This window comes from Harmonia axyridis, chromosome 3, assembly GCF_914767665.1.
Source record: "Harmonia axyridis chromosome 3, icHarAxyr1.1, whole genome shotgun sequence".
In the NCBI taxonomy this organism is placed as follows: Eukaryota; Metazoa; Arthropoda; class Insecta; order Coleoptera; family Coccinellidae; genus Harmonia; species Harmonia axyridis.
In genome coordinates, this window is record NC_059503.1 from 29,722,076 (window position 1) to 29,741,805 (window position 19,730).

The 19,730-nt window shown below is 34.0% G+C and overlaps 1 protein-coding gene and 1 pseudogene across 1 annotated transcript; one reads left to right on the forward strand and one right to left on the reverse strand.

The window, feature by feature from the left end:
* On the forward strand, positions 1 to 19,650 carry LOC123676664 (nose resistant to fluoxetine protein 6-like). Its single transcript, XM_045612757.1, has 11 exons — positions 1 to 209; positions 296 to 510; positions 565 to 764; positions 814 to 890; positions 1,905 to 2,098; positions 8,386 to 8,555; positions 8,617 to 8,785; positions 10,979 to 11,163; positions 11,219 to 11,354; positions 18,998 to 19,181; positions 19,277 to 19,650. The coding sequence occupies exons 1-11, from the start codon at positions 50 to 52 to the stop codon at positions 19,561 to 19,563; spliced, it is 1,977 nt and encodes a 658-aa protein (XP_045468713.1). The 5' UTR covers positions 1 to 49; the 3' UTR covers positions 19,564 to 19,650.
* Positions 17,174 to 17,272, reverse strand: LOC123677210 (annotated as a pseudogene).
* Positions 19,651 to 19,730: the final 80 nt, after the last annotated feature.

The following is a 19,730-nucleotide window of genomic DNA, read 5'->3' on the forward strand; positions in this document are numbered from 1 at the left end:
TGGAATTGGAATTAATTGTTATCATTAACCACAGTGCAGACGAAGAGATATGTCGTTCCACAATAGAATGATTGTGCTTTTTGGTTGTGTTCTGCTTTTGCTCAGTTATTCTTCAGCAGAGATTAGTTTACAGGAAGTTTTCACGAAGGATGTAACTGAAAAATGTGGTGAAGTGTTCCTTAAGCTGAGCCCCATGCTGAAAGCTAAAAGTAGGTTGATATTTCTGAAAATTTTATATTTCAGAATTTTAGTTAACACTCTTTTCTCGATATCCACTTATTTTATATTGTGTTAGTGTTGGATGCCAGCTCGAAGTTAATAACAAGTGGTTTAATGGAAGGTAATATAGTGGATCTTGGGGATTTTGATGAATGCCTCTCCATAGAAAACGAAAGTAGTGAGATCTATGGTAAATATTGCCTTGCCACAGTTGAAATCAACACTTTTCTATCTGCTTTACACTCAACTGAAGGAAATACGACATCTCTATTGCTTCAACAGACCCAAACAGTAATTAAATATTTTCAGTACCAAGAGGACCTACTAAAATACCTTTCATTGCAGAAAATAGAAAAATTCGCAAATTCCAAATTAGCCGGTGAAATATCGTCCCTTTTAAAGTTGTACACCTCATTTGCCCGATTTGGTATCTGTATACCAGATAAATGTAAGCCTAAAAATATTGGATTTCTTCATTTAGACGAGGAGAAATGTTCAACCAAAAATAGTAATGATGAAATGGATCTATTTGCTTTTACTACTCTGTGAGTATAATTTATGAAAAAATTCACGAATTAAATTTATATTTTTTAGGGTCATATTATATATTTTTATCTTCATAGCCATTCTTTCTACTTGCTACGATATCATTAACCAGAAATTATCACTTAGTGAGTATTAATTTTATTGTTTGAGATATTGTATAACAGATCAGTTATTTGAAAGATTTTAAATGTTTTCTTCCTCCTACATGATTCAAATAGTTTTGATTTAAAGATATTTGTGTCATGAAGCGTCCTATTATCTGGTCGTAATTGCACTTGAGGAAAATTTGATATTCAACAATGCAAAAGTAATGTCATAGTAGTAGATCACTCTAAATTTTTATAAGTAATACAGGGTGATTCATTAGCTCACAAACAAACTTTGTTATATGAAAGGTCATGTAATTTCGACAAAACAGCATTATGGGGAAATTGGTTCGATTTCAATTATTCAAGCAAATAAATAGCTTTAAAATTTGTATTCATGTATATTGATATAATTCATTAATAACAAAAAAGTATGCTTAGATACATGTGTAACACTTGTCAGTTAATTTTCAATAGGAATTCTTATTGTCGTGTTTTGTTACACTAAAATTGTAGCAGCAATTCAAGACTTGTTACTAAGTTAATGATTTACACCTTCAAATATACCTACGCTTACAGCGCAAAATTATGCTGATATCATTTTCTTTTATGGTTATTGCAATGAGAATACCTACTGACAATAAACTGACGAATGTATTTAGGCTTTTTTCAAGCATATTTTTTTGTTATCAATGCATGATATCAATAAGCATGAATGAAACTTTTGAAACCAATTATTTCCAAATACTCAATTGAAATAGGACATATGTTCCCATAATGTTTTTTGTTAAAATACACTTCCGTATGGTAAAGTTTGTTGGTGAGCTGGTAAAATCACCCTGTACAACATAAACATAGAAACATTTTCCGTTTTCACAGAAATCTTGTGTGTCATTACTCTACTGCATATCAATTATAATTTTGTGTTCCATGCTGAAGAACCCTAATTTCGTAAATTTTTGGAGAAAGGCTTTTTCAAAAACATCAATAACTTTTCTGAATGCTTTTCGTGTAATGAAATACCTTAGTGTAATAGATTGTAATTCATTTCAGAACCAAAACACCCGATATTTGTCGCTTTTTCTTGTTACACCAATGGAAAAAAACTTTTTGGAACACAGACGAATTCAGATCAGCTCAGTTGTTTGCATGGCATAAAAGTTCTAAGTATGGTTTGGGTGGTTTTGGGACATAGTTATCTCAACATGTTCACAACTTCATTGGACAACTTATTCTATGTCAATGAGGTGAGTTGAAATCACAATATACATTTTCCTAGTGTGCAAAACATCTATCAATGACGTATATTCCAAATCAGAGTTTTCATTAAATCTGAAAATATTTTATGGGAAAGATAATTGTCTCAAAACCCAATATGCAAATTTTCAGCTCAAAATTACAATTTATTTTCTATAAACGTCTAATAGGTCATCCCGGTGAATCACCCTGTATGTGACATGCCATGACAACATAGAACTATTGATACACAATATCATTTATCACATGCATACGAAAATGTGGAAAGCTCTCAAGTGAAGTCAGGACTTTAGCACGCTTGTTCAAATTTCATTCATGTAATTTCCTCATGAAATTTGGCATGAACTTCAAACCGCCAAAACTTCCTGGCCCGCTGAGAGTTATCAAATCAGAAAATCTCGATTATATTTTTCATGTATAAGCTACATAATTGGTTTTGGATAATTCACTAATCTGATCGATATATTCTGAGATATCGAAGTTTTATATATTTTTTTTTTGATATCCCAATAAGACGATTCGCACGAACTTAAGATTAGTTCAAATTCGTTCCACTTTTTCGCCACTGATTTCAATTTTGAGCTGGATTGGATGGATTTTTTTTTAATTATGGAAAAAATAAAATTTTATAGGGGTTAACATCCAGGAGAATCATTAACGAACCCAACCCAGATTTTCAGACCCTGAACCTTCCATGAAAATTTCAAGTAGTATTTGAGACTGACCCTCATCTATTAATCTACCAAAAATTTGACTTTGCTGATTTTGTAAGATATCATTTCACTCATGAACTCATTTCACTTTTTTGACGGAACTTAGGATACGCACATCACCACCTTATACAGGTTACATACAAACGAAAATCACGGATTCCTCTTATCATTTTAACGAAAAAGTTCTATAAAATATGGACCGCAAACGCTTTGTTTTCTAAATACAGGATGTTGAAGTTTGATCTTTTTCAAGTTGTTCTCGTATAGCACCTTCCTTTCATAAGATATTCAACTTACATTTGGCATAGGTATTCTGATTATAAGTTTTCATCATCTGATATGCCAATTTTGAATGCAAATCTGCAGGGTGATATTTTTTTTGCAACAGTTCCCGCTTTTTTGCTTTTTTTCTCCAGATTCCATAAACTGGTAAAATCATAAAAAATAATCAAAAACAAAGCGTTTGCGAGACCATGTTTCTAGGACTTTTTTTCTTAAAATTTTTCAAGGAATCTCTCATTAACCTTTGAACTACTAATTTAGAAACATCCTTTATACGCAAGACCGTAGCCAGGGGAGGGTCCGATGGGGTCCGGACAACCAACCACCCCCCCTGAAATTTTTTCAGAAATACAGGATTCTAATTTCACCGAAAATACTATCAACTTCTCAAAATTGAATGAATCTTTCATTTCATTGCATATTCAGAGATTTTTCTCAATAATTCATATGATTATTTGGTGTAGATTTCCTAAGCTATCTTGAGTAGTTCTCGAGTTATTTGCCATTTCTCTGTAAAAATAACTGAAAAAGATCTAAAAGAAATTGTCTATTCCTCGAGCGCAATGTATGAAATCGGATCTTTTTTGTGGAGTAAGTATACAGGGTGGCCACTTTTTCAATGGGATTGTATTGGTAATTTTTAAACCATAAGAGTTAGAAGGTCGGTCAAATAGGGAAAAAGTTGCATTCATAGAAGCATTATCAAGCAGTTCGAACAAATCCAGATTATCAGGGCCGGTTATTGAGATATCATAAGAAAAGTAAATTCTGTCATTTTGATTTTCTTTTTTTTCCACTTCATTTCAAATATTATCAAAAAATGTTACAGGAATTTTTTATTCGACAGTAAATTGTTCTCAATTTAACGTAATCAGATTTCGTATCCAACGTTTCGTGCTCTCTGGGCCACCCTCAACCCCTTTTTTTTCAATACGGACCTGTATATTTTATAACACTTTTCGAAATAACTTTTGAAGCTGAATTCAACGATATATCATACAATGTCATTCAAAGTTGATTTTCAGGTGATTTTGACCCTTCAATATATTATTAATAAGTTCTGCTGAACTTATTAATAATTATTTTAGCCTCAGTGTGTCAAATTTTAGGGAGAAGGGCCTGTACATGGAAAAAACAGAAATGAAAATCGCAGGGAAGCAAAACATTTCGCAATAGAAAACCAGTCAAAATATTCGTTAATCGATCATAACTTTTTTTATCTGAATTCAATTGAGATTTCAAATGACGAATTATTTATGGGAACACGGAAAAGATCCTTTATTTTGGGGATATCCCGTTTCAATTGTTACTAGATTATTATCTTCAATTCTAGTGATAGATAAATCAGAAAGTGCATCATATTTTATTTGCGATCCACTCAAAACAATTATACATATAATATGTTCTTACCCTGCATTCGCTATCGCTCCACAGAACAAAGATCATAAACGATCTAGCAAATTAGAATACAATAATATGTTTTCTTATCATATTTAGTAGATGACAGAGTTTTTTTAATGATTGTACCATGTTGATATAATGTCTTTTATTCTGAACGTTCAGGCAGAGAACGTTGAAGCTAAGTTCCCTTCTTTATACAGGGTGTTCCGTAAAGACCACGTCAAACCGGGGGAGAATGTAGATCAAAGGATAACCCACCTGCTATGACAAAATTCCCATTATAAAAGTCTTACCGTTTTCGAGATATTTTTTTTTTTGAAAATAATGAATTTTTGCCCCTTTCAATAGTTTTGTCCTTACGGTTGATACAATTTTACATCTTTTTGGCTAATTTTTTCAGTAAAATATTGCTGAAGAATAATTTTACCGTTTACATTGAAAACATCCTCCGAACATTTTAAAGGGGGGCTATGATAAATATTTTTATTGGAAATTTTGGTAGTGGACTATTTTGTTCATGAAGTTTAGCCCATCGTAGTGGAAAAAAAATGTATCGAGCTACTGCTGCACATTACACCAATAAATTGTCTATTTTATAGTGATTTCAAAGAGGTATCACACAAGTCATTTGTTATTCGAAGAAAAAAGATATGGCTGTTTTTACCCAAATGGGTACGTTCCTGACAAAATCAAGTTTGTCCATTCTGTTAAGAAATCTTCGATATTGCATTACTTAGTGAACAATAGCAATTGTTTACGTGCGAAAATATTACTCGCATAATTATTCACCTCAACGAAATTCAATTTTGCGAAAACATCATGCAGATCCAGATTTTTTTAATAAGATCATTAGGATCGACGAGTCTTCATGTACCAAGGATGGGTACATGAATCTCCACAATTTAAATGGCTGGAATATCATAAATCCACACGAGGTGAGAGAAGATAGATCACAATATCGATTCAAGATCAATTTATGGACTGGAATATTCAATGGTGCAATTTTGAGCCCGATCGAACTGCCGCCATCACTGAACGCAAACAATTATTTGGAATTTTCAACCAACCAGCTGCCCATTTTATTGGAAGATGTGCCACTGGCGCTGCGACGCAGTCTGTGGTTTCAACATGATGGATGCCCAACACATTACGGACTCGAAGTTACCGCTCATTTAAATAGAACTTATCCCCACCGGTGGATTGGAAGAGAAGGTAAAATTTTGTGGCCTCCTCGTTCACCTGACCTAAATCCTATGGACTTTTATTATTGGGGCTGCCTAAAAGACAAAGTAGACGCAACACCCATGCGTGATGAAGCCGAATTGAGAGAACGCATCCGCAATTCGGCTTCATCACGTATGGGTGTTGCGTATACTTTGTCTTTTAGGCAGCCCCAATATTAAAAGTCCAGAGGATTTAGGTCTTCATGTACCCATCCTTGGTACAGGGAGACTCTTCGCTCCAAATGATCTTATTAAAAAAATCTGGATCTGCATGATGTTTTCGCAAAATTGAATTTCGTTGAGGTGAATAATTATGCGAGTAATATTTTCTCACGTAAACAATTGCCATTGTTCACTAAGTAATGCAATATCGAAGATTTCTTAACAGAATTGACAAACTTGATTTCGTCAGAAACGTACCCATTTGGATAAAAACAGCCATATCTTTTTTCTTTGAATAACAAATGACTTGTGTGATACCTCTTTGAAATCACTATAAAATAGACAATTTATTGGTGTAATGTGCAGCAGTAGCTCGGTACATTTTTTTTCCACTACGATGGGCTAAACTTCATGAACAAAATAATCCACTACCAAAATTTCAAATAAAAATATTTCTCATAGCCCCTCTTTAAAATGCTCGGAGGATGTTTTTAACGTGAACGTTAAAATCATTCTTCAGCAATATTTTACTGAAAAAATTAACCAAAAAGATGTAAAATTGTACCAACCGTAAGGACAAAACTATTGAAAGGGGCAGAAATTCATTATTTTCAAAAAAAAAAATATCTCGAAAACGGTAAGACTTTTATAATGGGAATTTTTTCATAACAGGTGGGTTATCCGTTGATCTACATTCTCCCTCGGTTTGACGTGGTCTTTACGGGACACCCTGTATATTTTTCATACTTAATAACTTTTTTTTGTAAAGTTTATCAGTAGGTATAGTATATCCAAAGTCACTTGGAGGAAGCCAGATTCCGATTATACAAGGGTTGTCCAAGTTCTGAAATTCATTTGGAGCCAGGGAATTTATTGCCTAACAGTACTTTCAAATACCCCGACATACTTAGCGTCTCTGGAACCAGAATTTGTTGATTTGGTTGTTTATATTGGCTAAAATAGTCTACGCTCTGCAGTGTTTCTGTTTCAATTCAAACGTTTAGTTTGAAAACTTTTTCAATGAAATAAAAGTTTTTCCAAAACTATAAACAAGATAAAAATAAATCACAAAATTAAATAAGTCAGCACAACAAAAAAGTGAATACCAACAAAAAATAAAATTCCGCATATTACAGTCATTGGAAAAAATTCACAGAAAACATTATAGCGATTGAGTCATATAAATAAACTCATCAAACATTTTTGATCACTGATATTCGTTCATATTTGTTAAGGATGCAGCTATACTAGAAGCATTTACTCTTGGTTGAAAGTTGATTCGGCTCTAAAGCTATGTATATTTTAACTAGGCTTGAGGGGGTTAGCTAAGCACTTTACCCCCCTGTATTCGCACTGTCTTGTGCCTTCATTTCATGAATATGTCCAATGTCCAAAAAATTTTTGAAGTTATAATTGAAAAATTATTTTTTTCATCATCTCAAAAGTTGAGAGTTTAGTAAGCAGATCGTCTGATTATTCAATGTGACTATTTCCCGAGAAAATACAAGAAGCACGAGAATGAAATTTCTTATGTTGACTGAAATGCCTGATCGTATACCTATTTTAATAGAAGCTAAAATAAAGCTTCTTTCATAATCGAGAATGATAACTTCAAAATTTGACAATCAAATATTTTTATAACCATAGACATCATGAATACCTATACAGGGTGAGTCTTTGACTTGTACATATATTTTAACCCAAGATTCCTGAGGTCAAAAGAAACACTTTTTTCCTTTACCATTTTTTCCGATTCGGCACGGTTAAAAAGATACAGGCTGTTGAAAATCGTTAAAAAAATGTTATTTTCGGGTATATCTCGTAAAAGGTTCTATCGAAGGAAATGATTTTTGAAATAAAGCTTTTTTTTTTGTGATACATCTTCTCCGAACCCAAGATTCCATACACATTCTTCTGTTTCTTTTTTATGAACATTACATCCCATAAAAATACCAGAAATTCGAAAGAAACTTAAAATATATGTATAAGTCAAAGACTCACCCTGTATTTTCCGAATATGGAATCTGCATTTTCTCAGGTTGATTTTTATTGGAATAGCTTAATATAAATTGAAAGTTACCACTATATTCACATATTCGGATTCAGAATAGATTGAACATTCAGAAAATATGAAAAAATAATATGAAGTATTTAATAACAATATGATAATTTATATGATATTTTGCAGAAAAAATTCCGTTTTCTTGAAAACCGGAAGTTCAAATGAAGAAATAATTGGTGAGAAATCCTCTAAAGACGTTCTTATTTTGAAAACCAGTCGAATTGACAAAAACAATTTTACCCGCTTACGTGAAACACTACATATTTTTTTTGACTCGTACACGGTTTAAGCATCTGAGAGATATCTCACAGAGGCCTAGAAAAGTTAGGATAGAAAGAAAACATTAGAACATCTTTGAGATCATTTTACTCAAATCCAATTTTCATTCGAATAGTCTTTCATTCAGAAGATGATTAATCAGTGTTTTTTTTTAGTGGATTGACAACCCTACTAACATGCTCATTCTATCGGCAACACTTTCTGTTGATACTTTCTTCATGATTGGAGGTCTTCTAACAGTTTACGTATTCATGAAATCTCCCCCGATGAAAACCAAAGAGGGGTTGAAGAAAATACCCATGCTGTATATACACCGGTATCTTAGGTAAAGGCTGAGAGAACCAACTTTTACGAATTTGTTATAACAACTACATTGTTGTTTTTAGACTTACACCAGCTTTTGCTATGATGGTACTTATATATGCTTCTGGTCTCGTTAAGTACTTTGGGGATGGTCCAAAATGGTACACATTGAATTCTGCAATTGAAAATTGCAAGGAAAACTGGTGGGCTGCTTTGCTTTACGTGCAGAATTATATGGACTACTCGAAAATGGTAAGTTGATTAGGAATTGATTCAAAAAATTGTATTCACAACGGCTACCATAAAAACAGTTAAGACTCAGGAACATTAGAACTGTTACACACAGAAGCTACAAAGAACTTGAACAAAAACAGAAGAAAATCTTAAGAGAGTGATCAATGCGTCTTGGTACATTAGAAGTGAGGAAATAAGACAAATATAAAACACTTAAGCGAGGTGTTATCGGCAACACTTACAGCTGCGCCCTCTCTCAAAGGATTTCGATGTTTTATACCGGGAATACTGACAGAATTATCACCATCCATAACTTAAGCGAAGAATGGTGACTTTGCTGTGGAACGGCAAGAAAAACAACCCCGAGTAAACAAAAAAAATTAAAAACCGAGAGCAATTCTGAACGAAAGATCGAAGAAATTTGATAATTATGAACCTTTTTTAGTTCCGCAAAAATGAGGACAAACACACACTGAATTAAAAATGATGATAGCAGCAAACGAAGAAGATTCTAAACTGTAAATTCAATGATGATGAGCTTGAGGGCAAAGTCACCACACACCGTTAAGGAAATGGTAGGTGTGTATATGACAGAGATCATTGAGTTGCCATACTGATCATTCCATCAGTAATCTCGATATGGAACACTGTAATCCACGAGAGAGGGCATACCATAAAAATTGGCTGAGAACCTCTCGCCCAAATTTATTTCGACAACTTGAGTATCTGCGTCCGTTCCATTTGGTGTGCTTTTTTTGAGTATTCGATTGATGACATTCAGGTTGATCAAAGATCAACAAGGTACCTATACAATAAATATGCAAGGATTGCTGCATTCATTGTTCGTTCAACACTCTTTTATAATTCAAAATAAAAACTTTCAATAAGGAAAGGCTGAACTATTTAGTTTTGGGACATATGAAATTCCTTGATTTATTGTACGAAACGATAAGAACGGTACCTCAGGTATTTGAACGTTGCATCCCTTAGTTAGTCGGTTCGGTAGTGGAAAAATTGTCTCCTAGACAGTAACAGATCTAGAGGGGAGGGTGTAGTGCGCAGGGTGCGCACCTTGAACGATGATGCTTCGTCTTCGTCCGACGCAACTCATGTCAAAAATGGAAAAAGGACTTCCTTCTCTATAACTTTCATATGAATTCGATATTGTGCAGAATTGGAGGCATTACTTGATCAAGACTAGTGTCAAACTCAACAAGAATTGGCAGGATCATTGAGAGTGACGTAACAAGCCATTTCGAAACGCCTGAAAGTCATGGGAATGATTCAGAAATAAGGAAATTGGATGCCGTACGAGTTGAAGCGGAGATATGTTGAACGGCGTCTGTTGGCTTGTGAACAGCTGTTTGCAAGGCAAAGACGGAAGGAATTTCTGCATCGCTTGTGACTGGAGACGAAAAATGGGTTCATTATGATAATTCCAAGCGCAGAAAATCATGGGGATCTCTCGGCCATGCTTCCACATCGATGACCAAACCGAATATTCACGGTTCCCAGGTCATGCTGAGTATTTCGTGGGACCAGCTTGGCGCTGTGTTGTTGAAACAGATTGAAACAATCACAGGCGATCGTTATCGACCGCAATTATTGCGTTTGAGCCGAACATTGAAAGACAAACGGACGAAATACAACGAGAGACATTATAATAAAAGTGATTTTACAGCATGACAATGCTCGACCCCATGTAGCGAAAGTGGTCAAGACATACTTGGAAACATTGAAATAGGAAGTCTTAGCCCACCTGCCGTAGTGCTCCCTCGGACTATAATTTTCTTCGATCAATGGCACATGGCCCGGCTGACCATCACTTCCGGTCTTATGAAGAAATAAAAATTGGATCGCTTCAAAAGATGACCAGTTTTTTCAAAGCAGGATTCGTACGTTGCCCGAAATATGGGAGAAAGTAGTGGCCAGCGATGGACAATACTTTGAATCAAAAATGCATAACGAGTTTTTTGCAATAAAGCCTCAAATTTAGGAAAAAAACGGTGGAAGCAAAGTTGTACGCCCATGTATTATCTTGATGAATTATCGAAGCTAAAATTTTGACATTATTTCTACTTTTGTATAGTCAATCTTTCTCCACAAAAAAAAAAACAAGTTAAGAAATGTCTTCATGGGACTTATGTTACTGAGTTTATTTACTAACTCCATTTTTAATTGACTTTTTTTCAATAAAGTTCATATTTTCAGTGCGTTGTCCAAACTTGGTACCTTTCCGCTGATTTTCAACTCTTCTTAATTACTCCATTTTTCTTGATACCCTTGAGAAAATGGCCTAAGTACATCATACCATCATTTTACATCATTGCTGTAGTGGGAATGATTATACCTTTCATAATTGGATATACCAACAAATTCGGAGGAGTTGGTTATGGGTAAGTAACCAAGATGAAGCTAAAAGATTGGTTGAAAATTCATCGTTATTTTTAGGTCAACTACATCTGTATTCGCAAATAACTACTACTTTGTAACACATGCAAGATTTGCACCTTATGTCATTGGTATGATTGCTGGTTACTACATTTTTTTGGCTAAAAAAAAGTTAAATCCTTTAAAACTAGAAATGGTAAGTATTCATCACTCATTGTCAGAGATTAGTTATCAACTTTCAAGCAAATCCAAATGAATAATGAATTTCCTCTTCTTGCAATTTACAGAATGCTTTGGAATAGCCTAAAACGTTTGCTGAAATGTTTTTTCCTAAATCCTGTAGATTTTATATTTGAAAAAAATATATTTGAAGATTATCATTCACCTATAGAATAATTGTATGAATAATCCCATTGTTCGAATGACATGGTGAAATATTTTTTGTCATGTCTTATAACGGTTACTAAGCCAAATATACAGGATATGTTATGTTATGTTAATTCGACGTGATCCTTCGAAGGGATTATACTACAAGTCATTTGCAACAAATTAAGTAGTTAGCTAGGGGTCAAACATGGATGGTTAATGAGCTATGGTGGTTTTTCGATTTTTCCAAAAATTTCTGAGTTAAATTGTTCCGGACAAGAATTAATTGAGTAAAAACTAATATACGGTCAAAATTCAACTTATGTTTTCTTGTAAGCTGAAAAATGAGGATTCACTTCAGAAAGGAGAATTGTCCGCCAAAACTTTATAACCATCTTAGAAATAATATTGGTGTTGAGTGTTCGCAATATATTTTTAATTATATATACAGGGTGGCCATTTGAAAACGAAACAGACGAGATTACAGACGAAATAACGTTTTTCTATAGAAATGCTCGGACAGGTCGATTTCTGTTTCGAGGGGGACAACTTAAGATGTAGGTTACGGACGCATAGCGCTACAACCCCCACCCCCAATTTTTGAATAGGGAAGATGGGGTGAATGATACCTCAATTTAAAGGTATTTTTATACTGATTTCAGCACAGTAATTGTTTTTTCATTTTATGCATTAGTTCTCGAAATATTCATGCGTTAGTTAGTTAGGAAGGAAGCCACAGTCATGGTTGTTTTGAAGCTCAAAATGTCGATTTTTCACAAAACACTACAAGTGCCATGAAAACACCACTTCATTTTCAAATACTTAGTTAAGAATATTTCGAGAACTAATACATAAAATGAAAAAACAATTACTGTGCTGAAATCAGTATAAAAATACCTTTCAAATGAGGTATCACTCACCCCATCTTCCCTATTCAAAATTTGGGGGTGAGGGTTGTAGTAGCAAGGGTTGAAGCGCTATGCGTCCGTAACCTACATCTTAAGTTGTCCCCCTCGAAACAGAAATCGACCTGTCCGAGCATTTCTATCGAAAAACTTTATTTCGTCTGTAATCTCGTCTGTTTCGTTTTGAAATGGCCACCCTGTATAAATATATAATTGATAGTTCCTGCAAATAATTTTTACTTTACTATAGTATTCTTAAAAAAAGGACTTATTGTCTGCAAAAAGTTTTATACAAGGAAGTATATGTAATTTGGTTCCAAATGTTTAGTTATATACGGGAAAATAAATATAAAAACCTGCTCAAGAAAAGTGAAAGAAAAACTATATACAAAATGTACTCAGTTCAAATACAGTCTGCATTAAAATCGGCATCTCTGCCTAAGAAAGAAAGAAAGAAAGAAAGAAAAGTTTATTTACACGTTTTTACAAGATATTTTTTACAATAGTTTTTGTTAATATATATAATTACTAGTTCCTGCAAATAATTTTTGCTTGACTAGAGTTTTCGTAACACAGATGACATAAAGTCTATAAACAATTTTTTTTTTTGTACAATGATGATATGATACAGTTTAGGATGTGAATGATTTATGCAGGAAAATAAAAATAAAAAAACCTGCTCAAAGTAATTGAAAGAAACTATGTACAAATGTACACAGTTCATATAGACTGCCTGAAAATCGGTAGATTTTCATAAGGCAGAATATGCTTATCGTTTGGATTTTTGTTGTTCTTTCGGATACGGGTGATTTGCCTCGTAGAATCGCTCACATAATTCAGTTTTTCATAAAATGTTGATGATATTTTATCAACATACTCTCTTATGGTTGGAATTTGTGCCAATTCATGGAGTTCTGTGATACGTGTGTATCTGTTTTTGTTTAGTATTAATCGGAGTATTTTGTTTTGGAATATTTGGAGGGGCTTTAATGGTGTCGATTTTAGGTGACACCATGCGGGGGCAGCGTACGTTATGATGGGTCTGATAATAGAGGTGTAAATTAGTTTTTTGTGTTCCCTGCTTAATTTACTTTTTCTGCACATTAAAGGGTAGAATAAGGTATTCATTGCGTAGGCCCGACCCAGAGTTTGATCTATGTGTTTATGAAAGTTCAATCTAGAATCGAGCTCTACACCTAAGTATTTAACTGAATTCTTTGGCATTATGGTTCTGTTGCCCATTTTCAGATGTGGACATATTTTATTGTTTTTGGTTTTCCTGTTGAAAACAATTTGTTCTGTTTTACCCTCATTCAAACTGATTTTCCAGGTTTCATAATATTTTTTTAATACGTTTGTATGATACTGTAGCAGTTTATTTGCGGTAGTCGCATGGAAAGATTTAGCAAATATCGCGGTATCGTCTGCAAAAAGGGCCAGGTTTGTGTTTGGAAACTCTGGAATATCATGTATGAATAGATTGAAAAGTCTGGGTCCAAGGACTGATCCTTGTGGAACGCCTGCTTCAATGTGTTTGGGTTGAGATATTGCATTATTCATTTTAACTGAAAAGGTTCTTTCTTTCAAGTAAGAATTTATTAATTTTATGATAAAAGGTGGCAGTTTTAGTTGTACCATTTTGTATATCAGTCCTTCAACCCAGACTTTATCGAAGGCTTTTTCTATATCAAGAAACAGCATTACCATGTTTTGTTTCTTATTGAAACTATGAATAGCTTCAACTGCTATTCTGCATATTTGTTGTACGGAGCTGTGTTTTTCTTTAAATCCATATTGATGAGGATCCCGCATTTCAGTTTTGGTTAATAATTTTGTCAGTCTATTGAGAATAATTTTTTCTGTTAGTTTGCTGATCATTGATAATAAACTTATTGGTCGATAATTTTTAGGGGACGTTTTGTCTTTCCCCTGTTTGTGAATAGGGATTATTATAGCCTTTTTCCAACTACTTGGCCAATATTGCAAACAAATGATTGCATTAATCAAGTAGTTGAGTTGGACTATTGCTTTTTTCGAGAAATTTTTAATAAGTTTATTATCAATTTGATCTTCGCCTGGGGATTTGTTAGTGGGTAATTTTTGGATAAATGCTTTGATTTCAGAAGGGTTAGTGTAGTATTTTTTATACTCATTACCGCCGTGGGATCTACTAAGGAATTCATCAACTGTTTTTCTAACGTTCTTATGAAATTCTTGGTCGTTTATTACAGTTTTATGGTTCGCTTCAAAAGTTTCTGAAAGAATTTCTGCTTTCTCTATGTCTGTCATGTAATCTTTTGTGTTGTGAGTAAGTGTCGGGATGTCTTTTGGTTTTTTGCCGAGAAGTTTTGTCATCTTCCAAAGGGTATTATCGGATGGTTTTAGTTTACTAATTTTTTCGTCCCAACATTTACCTCTGTGAATGTTAATTTTTTGTCTTATTTCTTTTGTTAGAGATTTCATTGTAATTTTGTCTAGTACATTTCTGTTTGTCTGCCAGCGTTTTCTGAATTTATTTCTAGTGTTAATTAAGTTAATAATGTCTGTTGGTAATTTGTCGGCGTGGGGAGTAATTTTTTTCTTTTTGGTACTTTTGTCGCGAGCGAAGTTAATTGCATTGGTAAATTTTATTAGTTCGGATTCTAAGTTTTCAATAGAGTTTATCGAGTTATTTATTTTAATTTGTTCATCTAAAATTTGACGATATTTTTGCCAGTTGGTATTTGAGTAGTCGTAAACAGTTTTTGATGGATTATCCTTCATAAATCCTCCGACGGTAGTTTTAACTACATTATGGTCGGATGGTAAGGCAGGTATAGATTCAGGAGTACTTAGGTTGGGGACGTTCTTTGTTATTATCAGGTCAAGATAACTAGGAGTTCTATCACTGAAAGGATAATGGGTAGGGTCTTCTGTGAAATGCAGGATACAGTCATCGTTTCTTTCCAGGAAATTCATTAATGTTATTCCGTTGGTATTACGAGAATGGCAGTTCCAGTATTCATGTTTCGAATTCAGGTCGCCAAGAACAATAGTTCTGTTTTTAGAAAAGAGGTTATTTAAGCAGTTTTGAGTGATTTTATTGCTAGGACTATTGTAGACAGCTATTATGTTCAAGTTATTACTTAGTTGAATACCTATATTCTCTAATGTGCAGTTCGTTACTGAGGGTATTAGGGTAAAAGGAATTCCGTTTTTGACAGCAATCATAATTCCACCATAGCCTGAATTATCTGGGCGATCTTTTCTAACTACCTGGAATCCCCTGAGGTCGATTTGGTTGAAGGTTCTTAATTTTGTTTCGTTAAGTGTTATAATATCTATTTTATTTGAATTTAGAAAATGCGAAAGTTCATGAATTTTGGATTTTATGCCGTTGACATTCCAGGTAGCTAGTTCGAGTGTGTTAGAACCCCCCATCTTCGAGATTAGAAATGAAATTAAAGAATATTTCAAATTTTTCAATTGGATTCTCAGCATGATCCATTTGTGTATTTAGTTGTTTGATTGATTTCAAAAATTTCTCTATATTGATATGTTCATTGAGTTTCTCGAATTCATTTTTAATTTCGAAGAATGGGTTGTTACCCGATCCTACCTTTTTATTTTGTTGTGGGGTTTCCTCGATTTTTTGAGTTTCTTGGCGTTTCCTTTCTTCATAGGCCCTCTTCCGGTCCTCCCATGGATTCGTAGCCGGGGGTGGAGCAGGAACGAATTTCTTAGGTGCTGCAATTGTCGGCCTGGTCTTAGCCTGACGTTTCTCTAAGATTTTGAGGTACACTTCGCACTGTGTACTGTTAGCTGGATGTTTACCTTTGCAGTTCGCACACTTGGCTGGCGTACTTCTGTCCTTCGGGCAGTCCTTGGTGAGGTGGTTTTCCGCACATTTCAGGCAAACTGCTTTGCTAAAGCAGTTTGAGGTTGCATGTCCCCATTGCTGGCAGCGATGACACTGAATTATTTGCTTTGATGTGCTGTATCGTTCCCATTCAATTCTGGTGTAACTTAAAACTTTGACGTTTCTTTGTAGTTGCTTTAAGGTTACATGATTGTCAGTTATAACAAGGAATAAAGGAACTTTGGTTCCTTTCATTTTATAAGACGTTTTTACAGGAACTTGGTACAACTCCCTGAGTTCTGAATTTATCTCTTCTAGGTTGGGATTGTGCTCCAGGCCTCTCAACACAAATGCGTGTGTCTTTTCGTCTTTCAGTGTGAAAGAGTGGAAATCCTGGTCCGTTTGTTTGAAGTGTTTCTTCACTAGATGATATTCTTCAAGTTTCTCTATAAATAGGATTGTCGAGTTTCTCCCGTATTTTATGTGAAACTTGCCTCTGCATAATGTCTTTAACAGTTCGACGATATGTCTGTGATCACTAATTATTCCATGGATCACAATTGGTGGAGGTTTTTGATCCGTCTTTTTCTCTGATGGTTCCATCATCTCGTCCTCATCGTGCATCACGAATTCTTCGTTTTTAAGGGTAGCATACCTGTTCACAGTCCTCAATTTGAGGGACTGACTCGTGTTCATCGTATTCGCAGCACTTGTCGAGGGGTGCGAAAAGCTGGCATTTTCTATATCTGTGATTCTCCTCTTCCGTTTTTCTGGATGAGGTCCAGAGGGGGACTCCATTTGGATATCTGGTTCCGTTTCAGGAACCAGGGATACTGGTCGATATACTCTTTTTACACTCACTATTATAATTCACTTAAGTAATGATACTATAATAGCACACAACTCACTACTAAATAACTAAGACGCTAATCGTAATAACAATAATAAAACTCTAATACTCACTCAGTGATATACTACAGAAATGATCCTGTGAAGTATGATCTCTGCCTAAGCCAAACCCTCTCACAGGGTAGAGAGGTGTCTCTGTTGCGTTGCAACGACCCCTTCAATCTATCGGGGCCGAAGTAGTGTGACGCGAAAACCCATTACGCCATCTGTAAGCAGATAGAGTCACTACAGTATAAATGTAACCAAATTTTTGATTGACCCAAAATGTCAAATGAAAAGAGTAAATAAGGATTTCAAAAGTTTTTGTAACCCTATAACATAATTCACTGTTATTACAGATGTCATTAAGTTGCAAATAATTAGTGTGAAGGAATTCGTTACGTTTAAAAATTTTTGATCTTTCGATGTGGCTGGTTTTGGAAACGAAGAATATGCAATGTTTTAAACGTTACGGATTGTGTCCCACAGACCAGCAACTTAATACGCTCTATTAGTCACACGCCGCCATTTTAGTTTGCCTGTTAGAGTTCGGAATCCAAACAAACAAATTGTCATTCAAATTAGTACGTTGTCGTTGAAGAAATTGGCCTATTTTGATAAATAAGATTATTTAAGGAACGATTTTACTATTAATTGATATACAGAAGGAACGAGATTAATGCCAGTAAGTTCGAACTTGAAGTTCAACTAATAAACACGACTTTTTACAAAATCTGGGGTATGATACAGGATTCAAACTTACTGGTATTAACCTCGTTCCTTCTGTCTATCAATTAATACTGAAATCGTTCCTCAAATACTCTTATTTATGAAAATAAGCCAATTCCTTCAACGACACCGTACTAATTTGAATGACAATTTATTTGTTTGGATTCCGAATTTCCGAACACTGACAGGAGAACCAAAAATGGCGGTGTGTGACGTCACACTAATAGAGCGTAATGCCAACAAAGTTATCCAGTTGCGCGAATTCCGATCAGAAGTGTGGACTTCTGCCGATTTCTCCTAAACTGCGACATTGAAGATACTGAGTACCTACTTAAAACGCATAATCCGCGAAATTCACAATAAAATACCCATCAGAGACGTTTTTCTTTCACTAAGCATGTACGTAATTTTTACGCCAAGTTCACTGAAATGTTTTTGAGCAATACACATGATTCAAGGAAATTTTCCAAAAAAAATTTAACACTCATTTTTCGGCTCTCATGAAAGCACCAATTGAATTTTCAAACTCTAATAGTTTTTACAAAATCAATTCTTTTCCGAAACAACTCAGAGATATTCTGAATAATCGAAAAACCATCCACTTTTGACTTCTAGTTTACTGTCCTCAATTTGTTGCAAATGACCTCTAGTATGAATACTTTCAAAAGATCACGTCGAATTACCAAACACTCTGTATATACTTCATAATACTTACATAAATTGAGAACCTAAATTTAGAAAATTCCAACATATTTATTCATCAACAAAATGACATATTAAATGGTAACATACACTAATTAGCATAATTATTCATGGAAATGTATCGTCTATCAGTGGAATTCACTGAAACTGATGTAGCAGAAATATGTATATAATTTATAATATAAATTATAAACGTTACTTTTAATCTTTTTATAATAAAGTAGAAATTAATTCATTCAAGTAAAAAATAATGGGATTTAGCAAAAAACACTTCAAACATCACGAACATTAAGATATATTAATCTCAGACAATAATTGGACAATTGTCTTCGGTCGGTGAAACATGCTTTGAGTTCTAAATATACTTATTCAATAATTTGTTGAGACATTTTTTGAAGTTGATATTTTCAGTGTTATGTATTCTTCTTATGGATTTTGGCGTTGACTGGAATTGTTGGATGCATATTCGATGGATTCAAGTTAGTTAAGCATAGCGATGACGCATGGGCTGATGGTATTTACATGGGTTTCAACAGATCTGCATGGTCTTTATCAATATCACTTCTAGTATTCTTGTGTTCAACAGGCTATGGGGGTAAGTGAACGAATATTCCCAAGTTGAGGCGCAATTGTATTTGGGCCTTGACAGACTGATCAAATTTACCAAAAAATGTATTTTTAATTTTCTAGGTCCAATACAAAAGTTTCTCTCTATGCCATTATTCAACATAGTGGCAAAACTCACCTACTCCATGTATCTGGTCCATTACATAGTTATATTATGTGTAAATGGTGTTTCAAGAACAAAATTTCACTTTTCCAATTTCAGCATTATGTCCAATTTCTTCACATATTTTATTTTAACTTTTATAATTTCTATACTATACTGTCTCATATTTGAATCTCCAATGATCATTATAGAAAGAATCATTTTTCCAACGAAAAGGAATAACCAAAATAAAGAACTTCCAAAATAGATTTCATTAGAAGTTTTGAGACTGATAGTAGTATATAAATTATTGTATATATTTATTATTTTTACAATAAAGTTTATTTTATTTGAAGGGTTTCTTTTTCATTTATACAATGGATGGTAATTCCTGCAAAACCTATAAGTACTTTGGATTGTAAAAATAAATGAAAA